This window comes from Lissotriton helveticus, chromosome 3_1, assembly GCF_964261635.1.
Source record: "Lissotriton helveticus chromosome 3_1, aLisHel1.1, whole genome shotgun sequence".
NCBI lineage: Eukaryota > Metazoa > Chordata > Amphibia > Caudata > Salamandridae > Lissotriton > Lissotriton helveticus.
Genome location: NC_136061.1, coordinates 701,374,508 through 701,398,205, shown reverse-complemented (window position 1 = coordinate 701,398,205; position 23,698 = coordinate 701,374,508). Strand labels below are relative to the sequence as shown.

Here is a 23,698-nt window from a genome sequence, read left to right as displayed (position 1 = left end):
AGAACAGACAACAGACAGCAGTGGGGACAATACAAACAAGACTAAAAGGTGTTTTAGTCCGGAGAAAATATCAGAGGCTAGGAGTTAGAGCAAGGAGAAATGGACATCGGTGGACGCATCAGTCAGCGATTTAAAGACTTTATCCACTGCTAAACTCCATACCAAAATCAGAGAAGTACAGAAAGACAGCAGCATTTTTTATCATGCATGAACAAAGAGAAGAACCCGTACAGATAAGATAGAAAGCAGATTCTGCATTCAATAAAACACTTGAGATCGGACGGGGCACCCGGCCCCAATGGTCTACCGAATGCACTGTTCAGGTACGACCCCGAGTTTTGGTCCTGCTATCTAACCCCTCTGTTCTCCAATAGCTTATAGACTGGAAATATTCCTGACTCTTGGAGGGGCAGTATCCTTCAACCCATTTATAAGTCAGGAACACGCTCAGACCCCAGCAATTACAGACTGATAACCCTTATAGATGTAGAGACTAAGATCTACGCAACAAATCTACTGGCAGACTTGGAGATATGGGTAAGCTGCAAAAGTCTAATCCCGAAAACATGGTGACATGGAGACTTTAACTAATATTTCAGCACTCACCCTCTTACCAAAGAAAGAGAATGTCAATTCAAACATCCTCTACACATGTTTCATAGATCTCAAAGCAGCTTTTGATAAAGTGCCAAGAGCCAAGCTATGGGCTAATATGAAAGCTTGGGGAATCCCCTCCAAATTACTAGAAGCAATCATCAACCTATATTCTCAAACCTGGGTTTAGATAAAAAAGAGGGGATGGCCGGAGTTTAACCAAGAAATTTCCAACAAAAAATGGGCTAAAGCAAGGATGCGTTCTGGCGCCGTGTCTTTTCAACCTTTACATGGCTGATTTAGAAAGCAACCTTAGTCCCATTCATGGAGACCCACCCAAATTGGTAAAGACACCAAGAGCAAGCCTGCAGTATGCGGACATCATGTTACTCTTTCAAACTCCGCTTGGTCTACAGCACCTGATCTCTTAACTAGCAATATACATTTCAAAAGAACATGCGATAATCAATCTAAAAAAATCTAAGGATTTATGTTTTTCGAGCACTCATAAAAACGCCCCAAATTCATCTGGAGGATAAACTCAAGTATTTTATCGCAGGTAGAAATATATAAATATCTGTGGGTTCTTTTAGATTACCATTTAAGTTTCAAACAACACCTAGAATATACCAACACAAAAACTAAATTATGCTTTGCTTTCAAAACTTTACAGAAAAGCTTAAGTGGCAGCTCAACAAACCATCTCCTAAAGGTAGTGGCTTCAACATTTTTGCCAGCGATAACATATGGCTCGGAAATGCTGAATACCAAGGACTTCCAAATGCTAAATCTAGCACAGTCCAGACTGTTTAAAAAACAGTTTTTAATCCGCGACACATCTCTCAGGCACAGATATGCCTGGAATATGGATCAACGAACCAGACACAGGCAAGACAAGGTGTCCTGGCCAAATATTACTGGCATATGAGGGTTGCGGAAGACAACATGCTTGCCCACCACTGCTGGGCGGAGGTAGAAATACAATCAAGGAACAAAAATTTGATATGCCAAATTTTAAAACAAGCGCTTCTGACACTAAATCTGGAGGAAGCCTGGCAAACACCCATGTCGTACCCTGTTTTCAAAACAAATTACAAACAAATCAATTAAAAAATTATCGTTTCAAACCGATAAAACCATATTTACCAGTAAAAGTCATGCATGGTCGGTGATCCCATCCTATAAGCATATGAAACCACAACCCTATCTGCAAGAATGCTTCAGAGACCACTACAAGCGGAAATTTACTTTACTGAGATTGGGTTCTTTTTCAAATAAAGATCTCACCCCAAAATGGCTACAGACCTGGCCATCCCTGGACTGCAGCCTCTGTGGTAACGGAGCATAGTCACTACTACTTCTATTGTGCATCTGCCCGGCACTACATAACCTAAGGACGTCACTTTTAAGGCCAATCCTAAGAGAAACTCAAATCCGGACTTGCATAGTGGCCTCAGCGGATCTTCAGTTCAACTGTCTTGCAATACCTCCAAATTTTTGTCACTAGCAGCACAAGAACTAGAAAAGAAAGAAACAGCACAAAACCTTGGAAAGAATGAAACACCAAAATAAGAACTTGGCAGAAGGGTATAAAGTAGCCGACCTAGGTCTTTTTTAGACCTGTTTCTGTACTCCCTTTTCTTTCAAAGCCCCTTTCTATGACACGCCCTAGGCAAAAAACTTGATCATACCAGTAAATATTACAGGATATGAAACTACAGTGACTTAAGAAACTGGATAGAAAATTATGCGAAGCAGTTTTGAACTTTGCGCCCTCCCCATTTTCCGTTGGCATTAGCACTTTAATTACAACAAAAGGCATGGATATGTTTATATTGGTGGTATAAGAATCCGCTGCTCATTGGTTCCATCCCACACGAGGGTTACGACAACTAAAAATGTTTTAATGTAATTTTTATTCTGTAACTGAATTATGACGTTTTCATCATGGTGGTATGTTCCACTTTTTTTATGATTTTAACAGATCAAATAAAAGTATTTTTTTACCAATTGTTTCACGTGATGACTTTGAAAAAGGACTTGGAAAAGAGACTACACTGTTAACTTAGTTACATTGTTGCTCCAAGTTTCTACCAACATGTGTCAAGACTTTTTTTTCCTTTTAAATATGAAATCCGTTCTTTATGTTTGTTACATACATAGGATAACTATTATAAGATTAATTCAGATTACTTCAACTGGCGACTATACACATGATTAATAATGGAAAATATTAGGAAAGCTTTGGTATCTATATATTATGATCCAGTCAGTGAGCAAGGCATGACGCCGAATCGTTAGATGCACGGAAGCAGGCGCTTTTAAGACTTTGAAATAAAGCCAGTTTTCTACTGTATTGGGCCTCACCTGTTTGTTTTGCCAGGAAGGTGATGGTGGGCTGCCCTGTACCCATGTTTGTGAGGCCACCCTGAAGGGCCAGAAGCTCCGGTAACAGGGGAACGCATCTGATGCTACTTTTGGGATATATATAGAACTGGCTATGCTTTTTGTAGCGGAAGCAATATGGCAGATTTCATAATGAATTCTGAAGTGAGGAATCTAATAATTTCATGTTTTATCAATATTTATGAAATTTCTAAGACAAACAAAATGTAACAGCTACACCTCTGCAATATAACTATCACGTATATGTACTCTACTGTCACTTATTCATCAAGAAAAGAATCAATAAACATGTCAGGTTTTCACATCTTTGTGATTTCAATGAGGTGTAAAGCTGGCATGCTCGAATAAAAATACCTGAGTAACTCAGATGGGAAGAACAGTGAACTATCACTGATTTGAAGGCTCCTGGTCCAGATGTACTAAGAGCTTTTTCAGTCGCAAACCCTCAGATTCAGGAACAAGGTTTGTAACTGCAAAAAACATTTTATGAATGCACAAAACCCAATCTGCGATTAAAATTATTACCTAATCACTAAGGCGTTATAAGAAGCATCCCTTCCAAGGTGTGATTCAATAAGGTATTCATCAATTTGCAACCGTACTTCCAGTTTCAAACATTGATCAGTAACTGACTCCCAATCTGCAGTAGCAAATGATTTGCATAGGGGAAGGAGGTCCTACTTGGACCAATTACCCTTTGTTAACCAGGATGGAAACTTCGGAGAGGGGAGGGCGCGAGGCAGTTGCCACGGGACCCACAACAACTCTTAGTTATGTTTTTCAAAATTGAATTTTTTTTTTTTTAAGTAGGCGGATTCCATTAAGGAAATCTGGTTGCTTTAAAATTATCACAAAAAGAACAATGTTGAAATGGAGTCACAGGGAAGCTGGTCTGTAGGCACCATCCCTGGCATTGCAGCAAATCAAAAGAAACCGCTAAGCTAATTGCAACATGCCTAATGAATATCAATCAGGCAGGTCGTTCTGCGATCCCCTCCTAGTGCCTATTTTGCAGACCGTCCTATTGGTATCCATGTAGCCCCCAAAATGAGAAACTGATTCCTAAAAGTTGGGTCTCGAATTGCAACCACTTTTTGCAACTAGTATCCTAGGGCCAGATGTAGGTAGGGATTTACCGGTCGGTAAATTCGGCCGTTACCGACCGGTAAAAGGAATTTGAGATGTAGGGGGCAAATTATTACAGAATCGGTAAATTTACCGATCGGTAAATTTACCGATTCTGTAAATTACCGAATCGGTATTTTTACCGATTCGGTAATTTTGAGATGTAGGTGGGACTCTACTGAGTCCCACAAGCCTTACAGAATCGGTATTTTACCATCAAATTCAATATGATGGTAAAATACCGATTCCGGTGTGCATGCACATGTGTGCATGCACACCTATGCCATATGACAGGCAGACCTGCCCTTAGGGCAGGTATGCCTGCCACATGGCAGCCGAGCCTCTTTTGGGGGTGCCAGAGGGTGTCAAAGTAACACCCCCTGCACCCTTGTGACATTCGGTATTTACCGATTCGGTAAATACCGAATCGGTAATGCCCATGCATTCCTATGGGCTTTAAAGCCCATAGGAATGAATGGGCATTACCGGTCGGTATTTACCGAATCGGTAAATACCGATTTTTACCGATTCGGTAAAAAAACATCTGGATGTACCTACATCTCCCTGCTTCTATTTTACCGATTCATAAATACCGAATCGGTAAAATTCGGTATTTATGAGTCGGTAAAATAGATTTACCTACATCTGGCCCCTAGTATCTTAGTGCATCTGGCATCACGTAAATAATTTTCGAAGGATAAAAACCAAAACCAATCAGCAGCATGAGTGCAAACAGAGTGTTCAACATTTTGGATTGGGAAGTAGCCTGGCATGCATGTCAACTAGTTGCTTCCTTGTTGGTTTGAGAGTCATGCACTGAGAGAAACTGGTGTACTCTCTATTTGGGGTAAGTAAGTATGCATGCATTTTATTCTAATCTATGGTGCTCTGCCGTAGACGTTGAGTTTCTGCGATCTTGCTTTGGTAGCATGGGCATATCTGACCTGCAAAGCACGCCTTTGGCAAGATCACACTGATGTTAAAGGCAATGAAAAGGCAACACATTTCATGTGTGTTGGCCGAATTAGTTACATAGAAGTAACTCACCTCAATGCATATGAACATGTACATCATCATCGTGAATGGAGTACAAAAATAACTGTAAGATGACATTGGCTCATTTGTGTAGCATTTCAGGGAGGCCTGTCACGTCTTTTATTCTAAAGGTTAGGGCCACTAGTTCCAGCATGAATTTATGATTCTGCAAATAAGTATGCAATTTCAAAACAGATACATGTTTATACATATCTTGACACATACGTACTCTGCATATATCTGTACCTTTAATTTATTCAGAAGACAGTTCAAATGTTGCATATACTTTTGCTAAATGTTATTTTGAACACATGCATTAAATGTGGCATATACATTTTACATCCCATATTTGATATGTTATGTTAATTGCACTTTTAGAGCGCACGGTTACCCTGGGGTGTCCTGGCGCTAACCACTGCCTGCTGGAGAGCATAATGGAATATACTACTGATTAAAATGCCATGTTTTCAGCCCCTTCCTAAATGAGAGGAGGTCTGTGGAGGTATGTGGAATTCCTCAGATAGAAAGGGAGATCGTTCCATGCCTTTGACGTGCACGCTCCTGCCTCCCCAATTGAATTTTTTAAAGACATACTACTGTAGTTTTCGCCCCAGGAAATCAGGTCCTACTCCATAGATGAACCAATATTGTAGTAGTCAAGTAAAATCTCTAAAATGCAGTTCGGGATGCTGAATATATACTTCAAGGTATACAGCCTGGTTTTCATTAAACTTGCATTCATGTACCAGTATTTTTTATACGTCATATTTGCAAGATGCTTCACCCTGTTAATCGCCCTGTTACCTGGCCATGCAGTATGGAAGAACAAATCCGAGCAGTTCTTAACTTCTTGCTGGTTAATTGTAGAGTAATTTACCTCCTACTTTGTTGCTGTTTGTGAGCTAAAAGCTCACCTTGTCCTACTAATATTGTGTTCTTTTGTTTGGAGACAGCAATAAATGTGGATGGTGTTAAGCTACAGTTCGCATTTAGTGGCATTGTGTTTTTTTTATTATTATTATGCTGCATCATATGAAAGACTTTATCTACACATTTGGGTAAAGCTGCTGCACTTGTAATGGAATGTAAAAGCACTTCTCTGCAGTCATTTCCGGGACAGGATCAGCACTTCCCACGACTGTGTACTCTCTGTATAGGACTTCCATACTATTATTGGTACAGTTAAAGCATTTCCGTGAGTGTCTGCCCCCCTCTACCTGATACAGAATCCACACTTGTCTGCAGGAAGCAGAATTTGTAATGACTAAACAATTGTATGAGTTTATTTTTAGCACTTGCAGTTCCCACGCATACCCAAATATGATAAATCTTGAAATATTACATGTCACAGTTCCAAGTAGGAGTGTGGAAAATCTGCTTTGGAAAAAACTAACTTTTAAAACAAACTTACATTTGTTCACACTTGATATTCTGTAAAGTACTTGAATATATAAACTGGGAGCCCGCTGTTCAAGCCTCTGTATAGATTTGTAAATAGAAGAGCTATTGAGATCTGACACTAAGTTGGGCTGTTCTTATGTTTGTTTCAGAGCCCACACTTAAAGAAATCGAGCACCTTTGAGGTAGGACTAGGTTCCCCCTTTTCCTTTACCGTGAAGTGTTACAGCGGTGGTCTTCTAACTAGACTGACTCATGCCTGTCTTTCCATTCACAGCTACGTGGTCCTGAAGAGAATTCCCTTGAACAAAGGGTTTTCGAAACGTGTAGACCGTTCTCATATAGCATTAGGAGTGTTGTTCTGAAACAAAAATTGTTTGAAAAACTGAAATTATTTCCTATGCTGTGTTGTATAATTATGGTTGTAAATAATTTCTTTGTAATAGCTGATGTAAATTGATTTTGTGTTTTGTTTAGTGTGTATGTATGGTTGAATGGCTTGAATGCAAGAATTGCTGTTGTGAGTAAATGTGGAGTGAAATAAGCAATGTTTTCAATTATGTGAATCTTTTCTAAATATGCATTGACAAAATATGAGATTAAAAATTGATTTATTCTGGACTAAAAAATGTGTCCCGAGACTTACTGTTTAGATCAGTAGGTTGATTGGTCATTTTAGGCCTCTGTAGAAATTAGGTGGCAATATTGGTGCTCGTTTTGGTTTTTCTTGCAAGCCTCTGTATTGGGCAGTACCTCTTAGAATGAAGACCCAGATATGGTCACATCTGTGTTTGTCCCTCGCTTTAATGACGTGTGAATGAGGACAACTAGTAAGTCTTTGGATGCTTGGTGCCGCTCCATGTAACCCAAAGTCATGTCCAGGGGTGCAGAACCCCTGGAAGGCTATGGCAGAAGTGCAGCTGCAGAGCAGCCTGCCTGCATTCTCTGCATCATCCCATTGTGGTGAAAGACCAAACGAAGAGACTCCCAATTTCACTCAATCCTAGGCTGCAAAATTATCATTGATCAAGCCTGTTCAGACCCAATCCTGGCAGCTGTTTTGGTGGCATGATTACTGTAGTCATTTTGGGAGTACAGGCTACAAATGTTAACTTGAGCCAATGGCAAATACTTTCCCCATCCCCTGAATACAATACAATCATATTGATCACAAGCGTTAGGCATAATAGCTGGGGTCCACAAGCAGCTGCTTTTAAAATACTACCAAGAGTGGTTCATTTTGACACAGTGACAATCGACTAAAGCATGATTTCTACATATGGCCTTCAAAAGGGACAAAATTCATGCTGCTCACAAGTGGACCTGTAATCTGCAGCCTACAAATCTGAAAAGGACAAATGAGCCATGATCTCAACCATACATGCTTCCAAGAAGGGTGTACAGAGCTATTTTATATTGATAACGATACCAAGAGAACTGCCATGCTTGTTCTAGTGCTTAGAAACTGGAAAACTGTAATACTAAGTGTCATATAAAACAGGTTTTATTCTTACAAATCAAATTAATTTGTATTATATTTTGAGGCATATTACAGTGTGATCCAGGCCCAAACTGTCAGTGCCGTTTTACACATACCATGGGAAGCATGTAGCCGGTGGTGTATGGTTAAACAGAGCACACAAAGACATTTACTGCTGTAGAATGGTGGACATTATAAAATGGTTACATTCTGTGGAGTCTTGGGAGAAAATGGGGAGTGGCTGATGGTAGTGAGCATTGGGGAACTCCATGGAAACATCTACTGCATGAAAATAGTGCAACATCTAAAAGGAGTATTTCTTCAAATAAAAAGCAGTAACTGGTCACCTGCCCCGCAGGAGTATACTGCTATACTGCAGAGGAGTCAATCTACTGTTCGCAGAGTCACCTTGCAATATGAATGTAATACATATTGGAATGTGTGCTTGTTGTATTACACACATGCTGATGAATTAAAACCAAGCCACTGGAATCAGGGTCGGATTGGGATCACATTTCGGCCCGGGCACCCCTTAAAAAAGTGGTCCACTTTCGCGGATTTCACACATTTATAAAACAGCATTTGGCTTGTCTGATTGGGCTAATTTTTAGAGAAATGTTTGATAAATTACATATTTGAAGCTCATAGAGCCAGAAACATTTGTGAAAGCTAGAAGCACAACATTTTGGCTGGGAGAGTAAGGTGAAATAAAGTGGCCCAAAGGCCACAAATACTGATGTGGCTATGTTTGCCACCTGGCCATTTTTTAACCTGCATCACTGGGATTTTAATCTCCTGGTCATAGACAAGACATAGACAAGAGGATCACATTCAAGCTCCTCATCCACACACACAAAGCACTTGAAGAACCGGGGTTTAACCCAGCGGCGTCAGGGGCACGCCTAAGATCTTCGAGTTCACCTGTCTTGGTATTCAAAGACACGGAATACTTCTGGATGGCGTCAGAGACCAAGTTTATTAGCTGCAGCTAGTAACAGTGATCCTAGAAATACATCACGGTGTAAATTCTCAGGAGACTGCTCATTTTACTAAGGCGAGACGTCTCCTTTTATACCCAATAGTCACATTATAAATGTACACCCACTGCACAAAATTCTAGCCAATAAGATACATTTTCAAACAAAGTATCTGTAGACTGGGCAGGTTGCTCAGTTCTGGTTTGAGGAAGTGGATCAGGACCTACTAAAGCGACAGGTTGCAAACCAGGCAGGAGAAGGACACTAGGTCTTGCAGGTAAAGAGGGTTTTATTGGGATTACACGTTTGGTATTCAGCATTAAAGTTCTCCGTGTCCTAAACGTGAGTCTCTCCCTGGCGAATTGGCTGGGATCCGTCTTTGCAGCGCGGGTGTCTTCTCCCTGGTCTTCGGGTCTTCCTCGCTTGGATTGAAGGGATGATCACGGAAGCAGCACACCGCTCCGGAGCCCATGCAAAGGAAGCCAACAGAAGGACGCCGTTAGTTCAATGGCCTCAAGGGAGGGGTTGCACCTGTGGGGCCGGGTGAGGTGAGGCGGGGAGTTTGCACCCGTGAAAATAACGTGCATTATACTTCCTGCAGTGACGTGGTGGAAGGGCAGACACGAGGTGGGGGTTAAACGCGGGGTAAAGGACACAAAAGGAGGGGGAAGACGCGGGAGACAAACGCGGGTCTATGTACAATATTTACACACTCTTCCTTCCCGCCCACACTGCCATACGCTGCCGTACCTGGGTCAGCCACGCTCCTCCCCTGGGAGAGTGGCACGGCGGCTCGCGGGGTCGTTGGCCTCCAGGCACTCCGTATCTCTCGTCTTCTCCTCCGGGATGTTCTTCGGGGTTTTCTTTCTGTTCTTGGTACTCTCCTACTCCTCCGCTCCGTTCGAAACGCTCTCCTACGCCGCTCCTCGCCTGTTCTTCCTCCGGGGTGATGTCACACACTCTGTATCTTGCTTCCGGGGGTTTATCCAGTCCGGGTGTTGCTACGTATGTAGGGGGAGTGGTCTCCTCCTCCTCTGAGAACGCCCACTTAAAGGCGCCGGGTCCCTCATCCTGTTCTTCGAGTCCTGTCTCCCAGGGGTCTGTCTGCAAAGAAGGAGGCACAACAGGGTCATTTCCGGGAGTCCACCACTCCTCGTTAGTGCTCCGCATCGCCTTGTTACAGTATCACATAGCAAAAACTCAAATTACAGTATCCCAACCCAAAAGTTAATTATTAGGAATGTCCCAAATTCAATTTTCACAAGCCAGACAAACCTATAATTGAAAGCATAACCCATGTAATGAAGAAACATAAAAAAATAAACAGTAACAGATGCTGAACAAGATAAGGCATGTGCAAAGAAACTAAAAAGTTAACGATGTCCTGAACATTGATTGGCAATCTCAGACAAAGATCGATCAGGGAAATTGGCTTTGCGAGGTCAGTTTCAGGTGAAGAGGTCAGTTTCTTACAGTTCATTTCAGAGTCAAAAAGAAACCTAGTTAATGTATACATGAACTAAGAAGGCCAGGCCACTTTGTTCGCCAGGCTACCTTTACAGGCCTACGTGAGGGCAACACAAAATGGTGGCACAGAATAAAATGGAGTGAGACTCAAGAATTACAGAACCTCAGACCCTCCTTTTGCCATTACGTAGGCAATAACCTAAGACTCATGTTAATCTGAATCTAGGTCTATATCGATATTCATTAGGTCATCAAAATGTTGCTGTAGCATCATTTATTATTCTCTACTTCTCTCGGGACAGATCTCCGAACACACATAGCAGCACAAAGACTACAAATGGCGGGACCACACTGGATGCAAAGACAACAAGAGAAAAGGATGGCTAAAACCATACCAAGGAATGTCATAATCTTCCATCCCCATTTGGACAGCACTCCCCAAAACCATCCCGTCAATGACCAGTCTCCTTCGTCTACATGGATAGACTCAGAGATCTTATGCAACCTAGAGATGGCTTGGTACACTGTAGGGGCATTATCTGGTATGTAAACACAGCAACTGGATCCAATCAATTTACATACTCCTCCTCGATCTGCAAGTATGATGTCTAATACCATACGATTCTGCAAAGTCATAAGGCGGTCCGCTTGAAGCTCAGCTGTAATATTACTAAGAGCACCTGCTGTCTCATTAATAGTAGCTTCAACAACGCGGACAAGCTATCGAATATGCCTACTATTGATCATAGGACCCCAAAAGGGCAGGAAGCCCTTGAAGAAATCTCCTATTTCGTGTGCTGCAGTATCTTCCTTATTGAAGACACCTCTACCATATCTCGTTCTATGATAATCTGAAGCAGTAGTGTATGTAGGGGGAAGCAAAAATGCCACATAACATGTTCCTGAAAAATCAGGTGGCAACCATGTATAGGCTCTGTCATGACAAACAAAATATGTGCCTTTAGCTGGCACAAACGGTGGAGAAATCCAGGATGAATAGACATAGGTTTGAGCACACACACTCTTACCTAGCTGAGCTTTCGGATTCCGACCTGTACCTTGCAAACAAAAATGGCCTCGGTGGGGTACAATCCAAATAGGGGGAGACCTTGTTCGTCTCTCCTTCTCTGTCAAGCTGGTGCTATATCCAGTCACGTTCCAACCAACATAAGCCTGCACCTCATCCTTAGGGATAGCATTATATGCATCAATATCTCGGATCATAGCTACTATTCCCCTTATCAAAGCATTATTGCTGGAGTTATCTTTAAGGGAACGTAAGGGGCGTACCTCATTTGCATAGATAAACATGGTCTGTAAAGCCCACACAGACCCATTAAAAGAAAAAGGCAAAACCAAATATGGCATACCTTTATCTGTCGTATGAGGCATAAGACCACAAACCCAACAATTAGTGGTATTTACTACTAACTGATGCTGCTGCAACAACTGTATGAACGAGTTGTTGACAAATTCTGATCTCCTTGTTTCTTCATGTTCAGGAAACATATAAAACTGGTGCAAAGAAACAGTAGTGAAAGAAAGCATAGGTTGGGAGGTGGGTGCAGATTTCTGTTGTGTAACATAGACAATCCAACCCACACAAGCTAATGTGATACTTAAAAACATCAAAAAGCACAATATTGTAAAACATTTGCTATATATCAATGAACAAAATCTTGTCTTAAGATCTATTCTCTCAACATCTCTTTCAGTTACAACAGACTCCATCCTCTAATGTGCTGCTCGCGGCAATTTTCCTTCTTCACTCAAGTGTGCGTCCAGGCGTCCTAGACGTCCCTAGAACCGCAGACCTTTCGTCAATACACGGATCACTCCTTAAGTCTTATATCGCGACCCTGCAGCTGAACCCCGGATGGTGGCTCAAAAAAGAAAAAGAAAAATAGTCTCTTGTCTGAGAGTGTAATTCACAAAAAAATTCAAATTTCATTTGTCCTTTTTAGACCTTAAGTTGTAGCGTTCTTTACCAGGCACAGTTTGATCCTGAAAAAGTGTCTCTGGATACGTAGTATCAAATCTCAAACACGGCGGCACAGCTTCTTGCAAGACTTCATTATCCGCACGTTCTGACTGAGTCCAATCCAGATGTGCATCGCTAAAAGGTACAAATCTTGGAACCCTTTCACTCTCGGAATCGGCAATACCTTCCCGGACCCACTTATCGTACGGTAAGGGCAAAGCTATCTTCTTGCAATGGGTACCATGTACCCAGTGTTTCTTGCCGAACACCTTAATAGCAGTCCGAGTTGATAACAGGACTTGGTATGGACCGGTCCATCTTGGTTCCAAGTTCTTTGACCTCTGAAAATTCCTGGTTAGAATCCAGTCGCCAGGTTGAATCATGTGGCCTGCGTCTACAGAAACTGAAGGCAAAGTGTCATGGACCTGTTGGTGAAGAACACGCAATTTAGCAGTCAAATCATGTAAGTAGTTAACCAACATAGGGTACTCGATATCACTGTACTTCTTAGGCCTCGGCACACCCCAGACATTCACGACGGGCGTCCAAAAACAATCTCGTATGGGCTAAGTCCCACGCGAGAATGTACTGTCGTTCTCGTGGACAAAAGTGCCAATTGTAAGGCATCGGGCCATGTAAGACCAGAGCTCGCTTGTACCTTGGCCAACTTCAGCTTCAGAGTGCTATTATAGCACTCGACCAGGCCTGCTGACTGGGGGTGATTCGCAGCATGAAATTTCTGTTTAATACCCAGACCCGCACAAACTTTCTTCATAATCTAACCCACAAATTCACTTCCATTATCACTCCATACCATCCTCGGCAAGCCATATCTGGGAAAAAATTCTTTGAGCAAAACCTTGGCTGTAGACAAGGCAGTATTATCCTTTAGGGGGTAGGCCTCTATCCATCTGGAAAAGGCACAAACAACCACAAGGACATACACAAACACAAGAAAGTTATTGCATCTTTCCATATGAATGTAGTCTAACTGCAGCACCTCGAACGGATACGTTGGAGGAGCAAAATGACCCGCTGGAGTTGGGGTTCCCTTTCCAGGATTATGCATCAAGCAAATCATGCAGTGTTTAACCAAATTCTCAGCACACTTAGGAATTCCACCATTCTGCCATACCGGAGCAAACAACTTACATATCTCTTTTGAACTAATGTGAGCCAGCCCATGAGCCATAGTAACCACCGGGAGCACATATACATCCGGCAACAACCATCGCCGGTGCTCTGACAACTCAACCCAACAGCCTGTCGAATCCAACATTCCCGTACTCTCTCTCCACATACTCAATTCTTTCTCAATAGCTTCTGCCTGAATCATCTTCACACTTTCTGTTGTATCTTCACACATTCCTCCTTCCACAACCCATCTGGCAGGACCTGCAACATACATCCAACTCGTCACATCTTTCGCTGTTTCTCTCGCTACTTCATCTGCAAACGCATTCCCTCGACCCACATCAACCGTAACCTTCTTATGCGCACTACACTTTACTATCGCAATTTGGGTCGGCAAAGTAAGTGATTCAAGAAGTTCACTCACTAATTGTCCATGCTGAATTTTCGTACCATGGGAAGTAAGAAATCCTCTCTCTTTCCACAAACGACCAAAACTGTGAGCCACGCCAAATGCATATTGGCTATCAGTAAAAACATTCACTCTCTTTCCTTTTGACAACACACACGCTCTAGTCAATGCTATCAACTCCACTGCCTGTGCTGAATTCTGTGCAATACGTGCTGTTTCAACAATCGTGTGCAAAGTTGTGACAGCATATGCTGCAGTCGTCTCTCCATTCGGAAGCTTAAAGCACGAACCATCTACCCATAGGGTACCATCAGGATTCGAAAGAGGAGTATCTTTCAGATCAACTCTACCCTTCGTTTCCTCCTCTATCCGGAGAAAACAGTCATGCTGTTCCTGAACATCGGTCTCTACAAAAATTGGCAACAATGTGGCTGGATTCAATGTGTTGCACCGCTTGATGTGCACATGGCTAGCCAAAAGCGTCAACTCATAACCTGACAAACGTGCACTGGTAAGATGTTGAGTCTTTGTTCTGTTCAATAGGGTATCCACTGCATGTGGAACCATCACAATCAATGTATTATCCAATACCAAACCAGTAGACTGTCGGATAGAAACAGCCGTTGGTGCTGTAGCTCTTAGACAACAACTAGGCAACGCCGTAGCTACCGGACCTAAAGTGGCTGAAAAATACGCACATGTGCGCTGCTTGTCTCCAAATTGTTGCGTCAACACTGACAACGCACAACCTTCTCTCTCGTGTACATAAAGTGTAAAAGGTTTACTATAGTCGGGGGTACCCAACACCGGAGCAGAACACAATACATCACGCAATTCAGAAAAACTCTTCTGACATTCGTCAGACCAAGGAAGAGGGTGTGGTGTGTCCTTAAGAGTAAGTGCCAACAAAGGTTTCTCTAGCAAAGAAAAATTCGGAATCCACTGTCAACAATACGAGGTGATACCTAAGAAGGCACGCAAATCTCTCTGTGTGCATGGCACAGTCATTTGGGCAATCGCTTGAATACTCTCTGGGGTCAATCGTCTTCCCTCCTTCGATAAGAGATGACCTAAGTAGGTCACTTCTTGTCGGCAATACTGCAACTTCGAAGGTGACACTTTATGATGAAGGTCAGACAGGTGTCGCAACAAAGAAAGAGTAACCTCTTTACAAATCTCTTCATCATCAGCAGCAACCAACAAATCATCAACATACTGGATAAGAGTAGCACCAGAAGGCAATGCAAAAGTATCAAGCTGAGTTTTCAAAGCCAGACTATAAATGGAGGGACTCTCACAATAACCTTGAGAAGCGCGTTTAAACCGGAAACTGCGGCCTCCTAAAGAGAAGCCGAAAATATCCCTACTTTCCTCAGCAATTGGAATACTGAAGAAAGCGTTCTTCAGATCAATAACAGAAAACCAAGCAGCTGAGGCAGGAATCATAGTCAATAAAGCAGTAATGTCTGGAACAAGAGGAAACTGTGGCACAACAATCTTATTGACCTCTCGAAGGTCGATCACAAACCGATACACAGGTGGCTGAGAAGAGTCAGTACGCTTAAGGACAGGCAGAACAGGACTATTACACACATTACCTCTTGTTTCTTCAACCACACCTTTCTCAACCAAATCATAGATAATCGCTAAAAGAGCTCTTTCGCCAGCACTGGAAATTTTGTACTGAGGAATGCGAGGTAATTTAGCATTCGACTTAAGGGTAACAACGTAGGGTGGAATCTGCAAGAGACCAACATCATTAGGACCTGTAGCCCAAAGTGTATCAGGGAGAGAACGCAGTTCCAGTGGAAGGCGATCCTTAGAGAGATACATCGGGGAAATCACTTTCTTACCCACTGTAAGATGTACTCCCAAAGGAGAACAATGTAATGTTGCATGCAATCTTTTCAACAAGTCTAAACCCAACAAATTCTCGCCACAGCCAGTCGTTAGAATAAGGGGAGCCTCCAATTCACAAGGACCAATAGAAAGGGGCAAAGGACAAGAAACAGGGTTACGACCTGGGGTGCCAGAAAATCCTACCGAAACATTAGTCAAGCCAGACAAGGGTGCGCCAGGGAGTTTAAAGTGCAGGATAGAACTCTTTGCTGCACCTGTTTCCAAAAGAAAAGGTTCTGCCACACCTGATGTAATCACTTCAACATAAGATCCATTCTGGTCTACTGGAACTGACACTACTCACTCCCTTTGTCCATGGCTGTCCTAACTATCATTAAAACCAGCACTCTCACTTCCAACATAATAATCATCAGTGTAGTACTGAGCGGACTGGACGGTCGGAACATTTTGTTGGTCAAAATAATTCATAGAATTCTTAGGGGAAAATGAACGTCATTCTGAGGAAACGTACCACGTCCCCTACCCCTAGGTACTTGTTGGTAACCACCACGACCTCTCAGACCAGACATACCATTCGCACGCTGTAGCAAGATCGGGCAACTATTCTTGAAGTGACCTTCCTCTTTACAATAAGCACTCTGATTAGAACCTAGCGAGAGTCGCGAAGCAAATGACTCAGGCTTCTGCAACAGTTTCTGAAACTGTGGGGGTTGCTGAAACTGACGCTGATTAGGGTGAGGCGGATAAGCCTGCTGCAGAAGAACTTTCGTTTTTAATTCTCTAGTCTTCTTCTCTACTTTATCCTTCTCATATTTATCTCTATTCTCATACTATTGTGCAGTAGCCAATATCTGGGCCGAAGAAGAAACAGCCCATGAACTCTCAGAGTCCTTTAACTTATTAGAAAGTTCAGGAAGTAAATTAAAAACAAACTTCTCTACAAACAACCTCTGACCACCTTCTGTACTCATGTCCTTCCCACTATGATCAATGAATGTTTCCTTAAACCTAGTGAAGAAATCAGACACACTCATCTTTTTTTTGTTTGCATGCTGCTAACTAGTCCCAATTCACCCGCAAAGGAGGCATCATAGTTTTCATTAAATTAATAATCCTACCAGGTAGTTCTGCAACTAAGGGTTCAGGTTTGGCACCTCCTACCTGCCGACCATCTGCAGCAGTAATATTAACCCACGTATCTCCTAACTCTGGCGTGTGATCCTCGTGACGGATCTTCGCCCACAAGGGTTGAGGAACTACATTACCCATCAACATATCTATGTCAGCTAAATTCATAACACACGCATCAACTGTCTGAGACAACTCCTTGTAATAACCAGCAGGATTTTTACAGGGGTCCTGCAAGGTCTGCTTAAGAGCCAGGACCTCAGCTCTCTTCCAAGGGACATGCACCCACACTCGCTGAAAATGAGCCGGTGCAGCCACAATACCATGAGCGGCATCAGCCACAACTGCCTCTCTCCATACAGGGGGGGACCTCTCTCATAGGATACTGCTTCATTTTTCTCCTAACAGAAGGGTGAGGTTCGAACAATAACTGAGGTGGAAGTCTAGACCTAAAAGTGAGTAGTGTCTCTACCGCTTCCTCAACATCGGAACCCACTATCGTTCCTTTAGCAAATTCAGACTGAACATTAATCACTTCCAGTGGAATTGAACCCAACTCATTATCTTCCCACTCCTGACGAAGGAAGGTACACATGACATCAAAAACATGCCTTTGCTTTGGTGCCTCCCACTGTAGGAAAATATCCATAACCACTTGTGGACCGTACTTGGAGGCATTCGAAACCCATCTACGAGCAAGGAGATCGAACACTGCCCGCTCTTCGGGACCAGGAAGCTGACTACATCTCTGTTTACGTTCAGAAACAGGGGTCATATTCAGTGACCCAAAACAATAGTGACAGTCTCAGTCATTCGTTGCCGAGCAGAAGGAGAAGAAGTTGACATAAGGACAGGAGACAAAGTGTTTTGAGGCAAGAGAGACGTAGGGACAGAAATGAGAGAAGTCGAAGATAAAGGAGTGTAAGGCAAAGGAGTTTGAGGCAAGGCTGGTGACAAAGCTGGCGGGCCTGGAGGGGGCGGCGCCGCGGGAGGAAGAACCACCTGTGAAGCAACAGATGGCTGAACAACAGCAGGGGGTTGAACGACAACAAGGGGTGCAACAACTGGAGTGAGTGGTGTGGCTCACTGGTTAGAGGCGGCAGACCCGGAAGCAGAAGTCAGCCTGGGACCAGGGTTCGATTCCCGACTCGGCAGGGTCGTGGACCAGGGTCAGCGGACTCGATAATTCTCGCCTCGGTGCCTACTCTAACCAGGGGTCCCACTCGGCAACTCTGGGCATTAGCTTGCCTAATCTCCACAACGGCCCCATCAACGCCAGGGATGCCTGGCTCCACCTTGGGGATTCCCAGCAGGGACCATCCCACAGGGAAAGCCAGGACGGGTTCCCCAGCGGTATACAGCGCCAGGACGCCGGCTGGCAACAGTGCGCTTTACAAGTATACACATTACATTAACAACTGGAGGTAACGGAGGTGCAGTAGCACCCTGTATATAAGGGGGTGGTAATCTCAGTAAATGTGACATCAAATGATCCTTTTCAGGGTCTTCAGTCACATTGAAAAGGGGAGGTGGCAAAGCCGGGTAACATTTATCAATGGCCATGCAATGTTGTCTATCTGACACTTCAATCGCACGATCTTCTTCATCTTCCTTAAACTGCCTAGCAGCTTGCATTACCGACATATTCCTTTCCTTCCTATCTCTCTTAGCTTGCTTAATTTCTCACTGTTTGGCTTCCTTACGCCAAAGGCGGAAAGAGTCAAACATCGCCGGCCGGGCTTTCTTCTTAAATAGCGCAACTTCTAGGTTATCTAAAACATCTGATTCAAAACTACCATGTTGGGGCCATCGTAAAACACCATCTTTCCTTGTACAACGGACCCATACTTCATTAAAGGTAATGGGACCCACACCATGCTTTGAATAGAGCTCATAAGTTGGAGTTTCAACCGGAGGTATCGGACACGAGTCCTCCAATCGGGAATCCTTATTACAACTACAACAAAACCATTTCCTAATTTTGCCAAAACCAGGCATCTTTAGCTCACTAGTCTTGCTTCAAACTTCAAGGGGTTATGAAAAATGATACACTCGTAAATATACGAACCCCTCGGCTTCGACTATTGCAATGGCCGAATCAAAACCAAGAAACAAAACAAAGTCGTGAGAGCGACCCACTTATACTTAACCAAAATGTCTGTCACGCCACCAAAATGTCTGTCACGCCACCAGAAGACTGTCTAACGTCTCACCTTACAAATCATCACAAGAGGGTCCAAGACAGGGCGACAGTCAGGGCAGCAGTCCTTCGCAGCCGTCGGAAAGGGGAAGCCTCGCAGAAAAAACCTTCGGTCCACGTCGACACGCAGGGGTCAATGAAGTGGCGGCTGTCCTCCAGAATTTCCTCACGGGGCTCCTCACAATCTTCGGGCTTGGACCAGTACCGCTGAAGTCGCCCCACGTTGGGCGCCAGTTGAAGAACCGGGGTTTAACCCAGCGGCGTCAGGGGCACGCCTAAGATCTTCGAGTTCACCTGTCTTGGTATTCAAAGACACGGAATACTTCTGGATGGCGTCAGAGACCAAGTTTATTAGCTGCAGCTAGTAACAGTGATCCTAGAAATACATCACGGTGTAAATTCTCAGGAGACTGCTCATTTTACTAAGGCGAGACGTCTCCTTTTATACCCAATATTCACATTATAAATGTACATCAACTGCACAAAATTCTAGCCAATAAGATACATTTTCAAACAAAGTATCACATAGAAAAAACTCAATTTACAGTATCCCAACCCAAAAGTTAATTATTAGGAATGTCCCAAATTCAATCTCCACAAGCCGGACAAACCTATAATTGAAAGCATAACCCATGTAATGAAGAAACATAAAAAAAAGAAACAGTAACAGATGCTGAACAAGATAAGGCATGTGCAAGGAAACTAAAATGTTAACGATGTCCTGAACATTGATTGGCAATCTCAGACAAAGATCGATCGGGGAAATTGGCTTTGCGAGGTCAGTTTCAGGTGAAGAGGTCAGTTTCTTACAGTTCATTTCAGAGTCAAAAAGAAACCTAGTTAATGTATACATGAACTAAGAAGGCCAGGCCACTTTGTTCGCCAGGCTACCTTTACAGGCCTACGTGAGGGCAACACAAAATGGTGGCACAGAATAAAATGGAGTGAGACTCAAGAATTACAGAACCTCACACTCCACAACACCGAACCTGCCTACCTGAACAACAGACTCAGCTTCTACACCCCCACCCGACAGCTCCGCTCCGCAAGCCTCGCCCTCGCCGTCGTCCCCCGCATCCAACGAAAGACATCTAGCGGCAAATCCTTCTCCTACCTCGCCGCCAAGACCTGGAACACTCTCCCCACCAACCTACGACAGACCCAAGACCTACTTACCTTCAGAAGACTCCTCAAGACCTGGCTCTTTGACCAGTAGCAGCACCCCCCCCCCAGCCCCATCAGCGCCTTGAAACCCTAGCGGGTTTGTAGTGCGCTTTATAAATACTTCGATTGATTGATTGATTGATTAATGCTGGTACTTTCTCCTCTGATCAATATTTACTTTAAACAATAACCATAAGGTGAACTGAGTTTAAAATGAGGTCTGAATCTGCTTAATGATCCATGACAGATAGTTCAAACCGAAACAAAGGCAGAAAAGCCATGTCAAGAAGGAATAGGGACCTTTTTAGGTCTCGCCTGAGACAGCACATGCGCTGTGTCTTCGAGACATTTAGTAAGTGGCTTTTAAAAGTGCCACCAGAGGCTTTTGCTGGCCTACAGCTTGCTTTCACGAGCTCGTGCACAGCTGCCATCTGTGTTTTTATTGTTGTATCAGGCTCCTCTGCTTGCACTACCCCCCTCCCTTTCCCCCTCCATCCTGGTCTGCTTCAATTGTGTCTTCTAGCTCTGAATCATGCTCCTCTGCTCGCACGCCCCCTCTCTTCCCCCCTCCTCTTCGTCTTCTATCACTGTGAATGCTCCTGCTTCCACCAGGCACACACACCATCAGTCGTCAGTGCACGCTTTCACCAAGCACACACACCACCAGCCGCCAGTGCACGCTTACACCAGGCGCACACACAAAACCAGCCGTCAGTGCACCCTTCTTCCAGGCGCACACACACCACCAGCCATCAGTGCACGCTTCTACCAGGCACACACACCACCAGCCATCAGTGCACGCTTCCACCAGGCATACACACCACCAGCCGTCAGTGCACGCTTCCACCAGGCATACACACCACCAGCCGTCAGTGCCAGCTTCCACCGGACACACATACACCACTAGCCGTCAGTGCACACTTTCACCAGGCACACACACTACCAGCCGTCGGTGCACGCTTCCGCCAGGCACACACAACCAGCCGTCAGTGCACACTTTCACCAGGCACACACACACCACCTGCTGTCGGTGCACGCTTTCACCGGCCACACGCACCACCAGCCGTCAGTGCACGCTTCCACCAGGCACACACATTACAAGCTGTCAGTGCATGCTTCCACTAGGCACACACACCACCAGCCGTCAGTGCACGCTTCCACCGGGCACACACACCACCAGCCATCAGTGCACGCTATCACCAGGCATACACACCACCAGCCGTCAGTGCACGCTTACACCAGGCGCACACACAAAACCAGCCGTCAGTGCACCCTTCTTCCAGGCGCACACACACCACCAGCCATCAGTGCACGCTTCTACCAGGCACACACACCACCAGCCATCAGTGCACGCTTCCACCAGGCATACACACCACCAGCCGCCAGTGCACGCTTCCACCAGGCATACACACCACCAGCCGCCAGTGCCAGCTTCCACCGGACACACATACACCACTAGCCGTCAGTGCACACTTTCACCAGGCACACACACTACCAGCCGTCACACACTACCAGCCGTCGGTGCACGCTTCCGCCAGGCACACACAACCAGCCGTCAGTGCACGCTTTCACCAGGCACACACACACCACCTGCTGTCGGTGCACGCTTTCACCGGCCACACGCACCACCAGCCGTCAGTGCACGCTTCCACCAGGCACACACATTACAAGCTGTCAGTGCATGCTTCCACTAGGCACACACACCACCAGCCGTCAGTGCACGCTTCCACCGGGCACACACACTACCAGCTGTCAATGCACGCTTCCACCAGGCATACACACTACCCGCCATCAGTGCACGCTATCACCAGGCATACACACCACCAGCCGTCAGTGCACGCTTCCACCAGGCACACACACCACCAGCCGTCAGTGCACGACTCCACCAGGCACACACACCACCAGCCGTCAGTGCACGCTTCCACCAGGCACACAAACCACCAGCCGTGAGTGTAAGCTTCCACCAGGCACACACACCACCAGTCAGTGCAAGCTTCCACCAGGTATACACACCCCCATCTGTCAGTGCACGCTTCCACAAGGCACACACACCACCAGCCATCAGTGCACGCTTCCACCAGGGACACCCACCACCAGCCGTCAGTGCACACTTCCACCAGGCACACACACCACCAGCCGTCAGTGCACACTTTCACCAGGCACACACACCACCAGCTGTCGGTGCACGCTTTCACCGGCCACACGCACCACCAGCCATCAGTGCACGCTTCCACCAGGCACACACATCACCAGCTGTCAGTGCATGCTTCCACTAGGCACACACACCACCAGCCGTCAGTGCACGCTTCCACCAGGCACACACACCACCAGCCGTCAGTGCACTACTCCACCAGGCACACACACCACCAGCCGTCAGTGTACGCTTCCACCAGGCACACAAACCACCAGCCGCCAGTGTACGCTTCCACCAGGCACACACACCACCAGCCGTCAGTGTACGCTTCCACCAGGCACACACACCACCAGTCGTCAGTGCAAGCTTCCACCAGGCATACACACCATCAGCTGTCAGTGCACGCTTCCACCAGGCATACACACCATCAGCTGTCAGTGCACGCTTCCACCAGGCACACACACCACCAGCCGTCAGTGCACGCTTCCACAAGGCACACATACCACCAGCCGTCAGTGCACGCTTCCACCAGGCACACACACCACCAGCCATCAGTGCACACTTCCACCAGGCACACACACCACTAGCCGTCAGTGCACAATTTCATAAGGCACACAAACCACCAGCCGTCAGTGCACTCTCCCACCTGGCACACACACCACCAGCCGTCAGTGCACACTTTCACAAGGCACACACACTACCAGCCGCCACACACTACCACCCGTCAGTGCACGCTTTCACCAGACACACACACCACCAGCCATCGGTGCACGCTTTCACTGGGCACACGCACCACCAGTCGTCAGTGCACGCTTTCACCGGGCACACACACCACCAGCCGTCAGTGCACGCTTCCATGGGGCACACACACCAGCAGCTGTCAGTGCACGCTTCCACCAGACACACACACCACCAGCCATCAGTGCACGTTTCCACCGGGCACACACACCACCAGCCGTCAGTGCACGCTTCCACCGGGCACACACACCACCAGCCGTCAGTGCACGCTTTCACCAGGTACACACACCACCAGCCGTCAGTGCACACTTTCACCAGGCACACACACTACCAGCCATCAGTGCAGCAGGCAGGCTCTTCTCAGAGTTTCTTGGTAAATATGTGTTCGATGCCTGGGAGGGAGTGGGTTGAGTTTCCTTAAACCATGCTGAGTATGCAGGTGCAGTGCATGAACTCCTGTGTGAGTGA

The 23,698-nt window shown here is 45.3% G+C and overlaps 1 protein-coding gene across 7 annotated transcripts in view; it reads right to left on the bottom strand.

Moving 5' to 3' along the window:
* The window catches only part of ELP4 (elongator acetyltransferase complex subunit 4), a 1,619,784-nt gene that overhangs the window by 420,592 nt on the left and 1,175,494 nt on the right, over nucleotides 1-23,698 (bottom strand). The window contains exon 10 of one of the 7 annotated variants that reach the window (XM_078680831.1): nucleotides 9,078-10,119. The exons of 5 other annotated variants lie outside the window; for them this stretch is intronic. In XM_078680831.1, coding sequence (XP_078536957.1) covers nucleotides 9,721-10,119 — 399 coding nt within the window. In that variant the 3' untranslated portion in view covers nucleotides 9,078-9,720. Of the gene's footprint in view, nucleotides 1-9,077; nucleotides 10,120-23,698 lie in introns of those variants that run through there. One more of the 7 variants, XM_078680832.1, reaches the window with a different exon arrangement.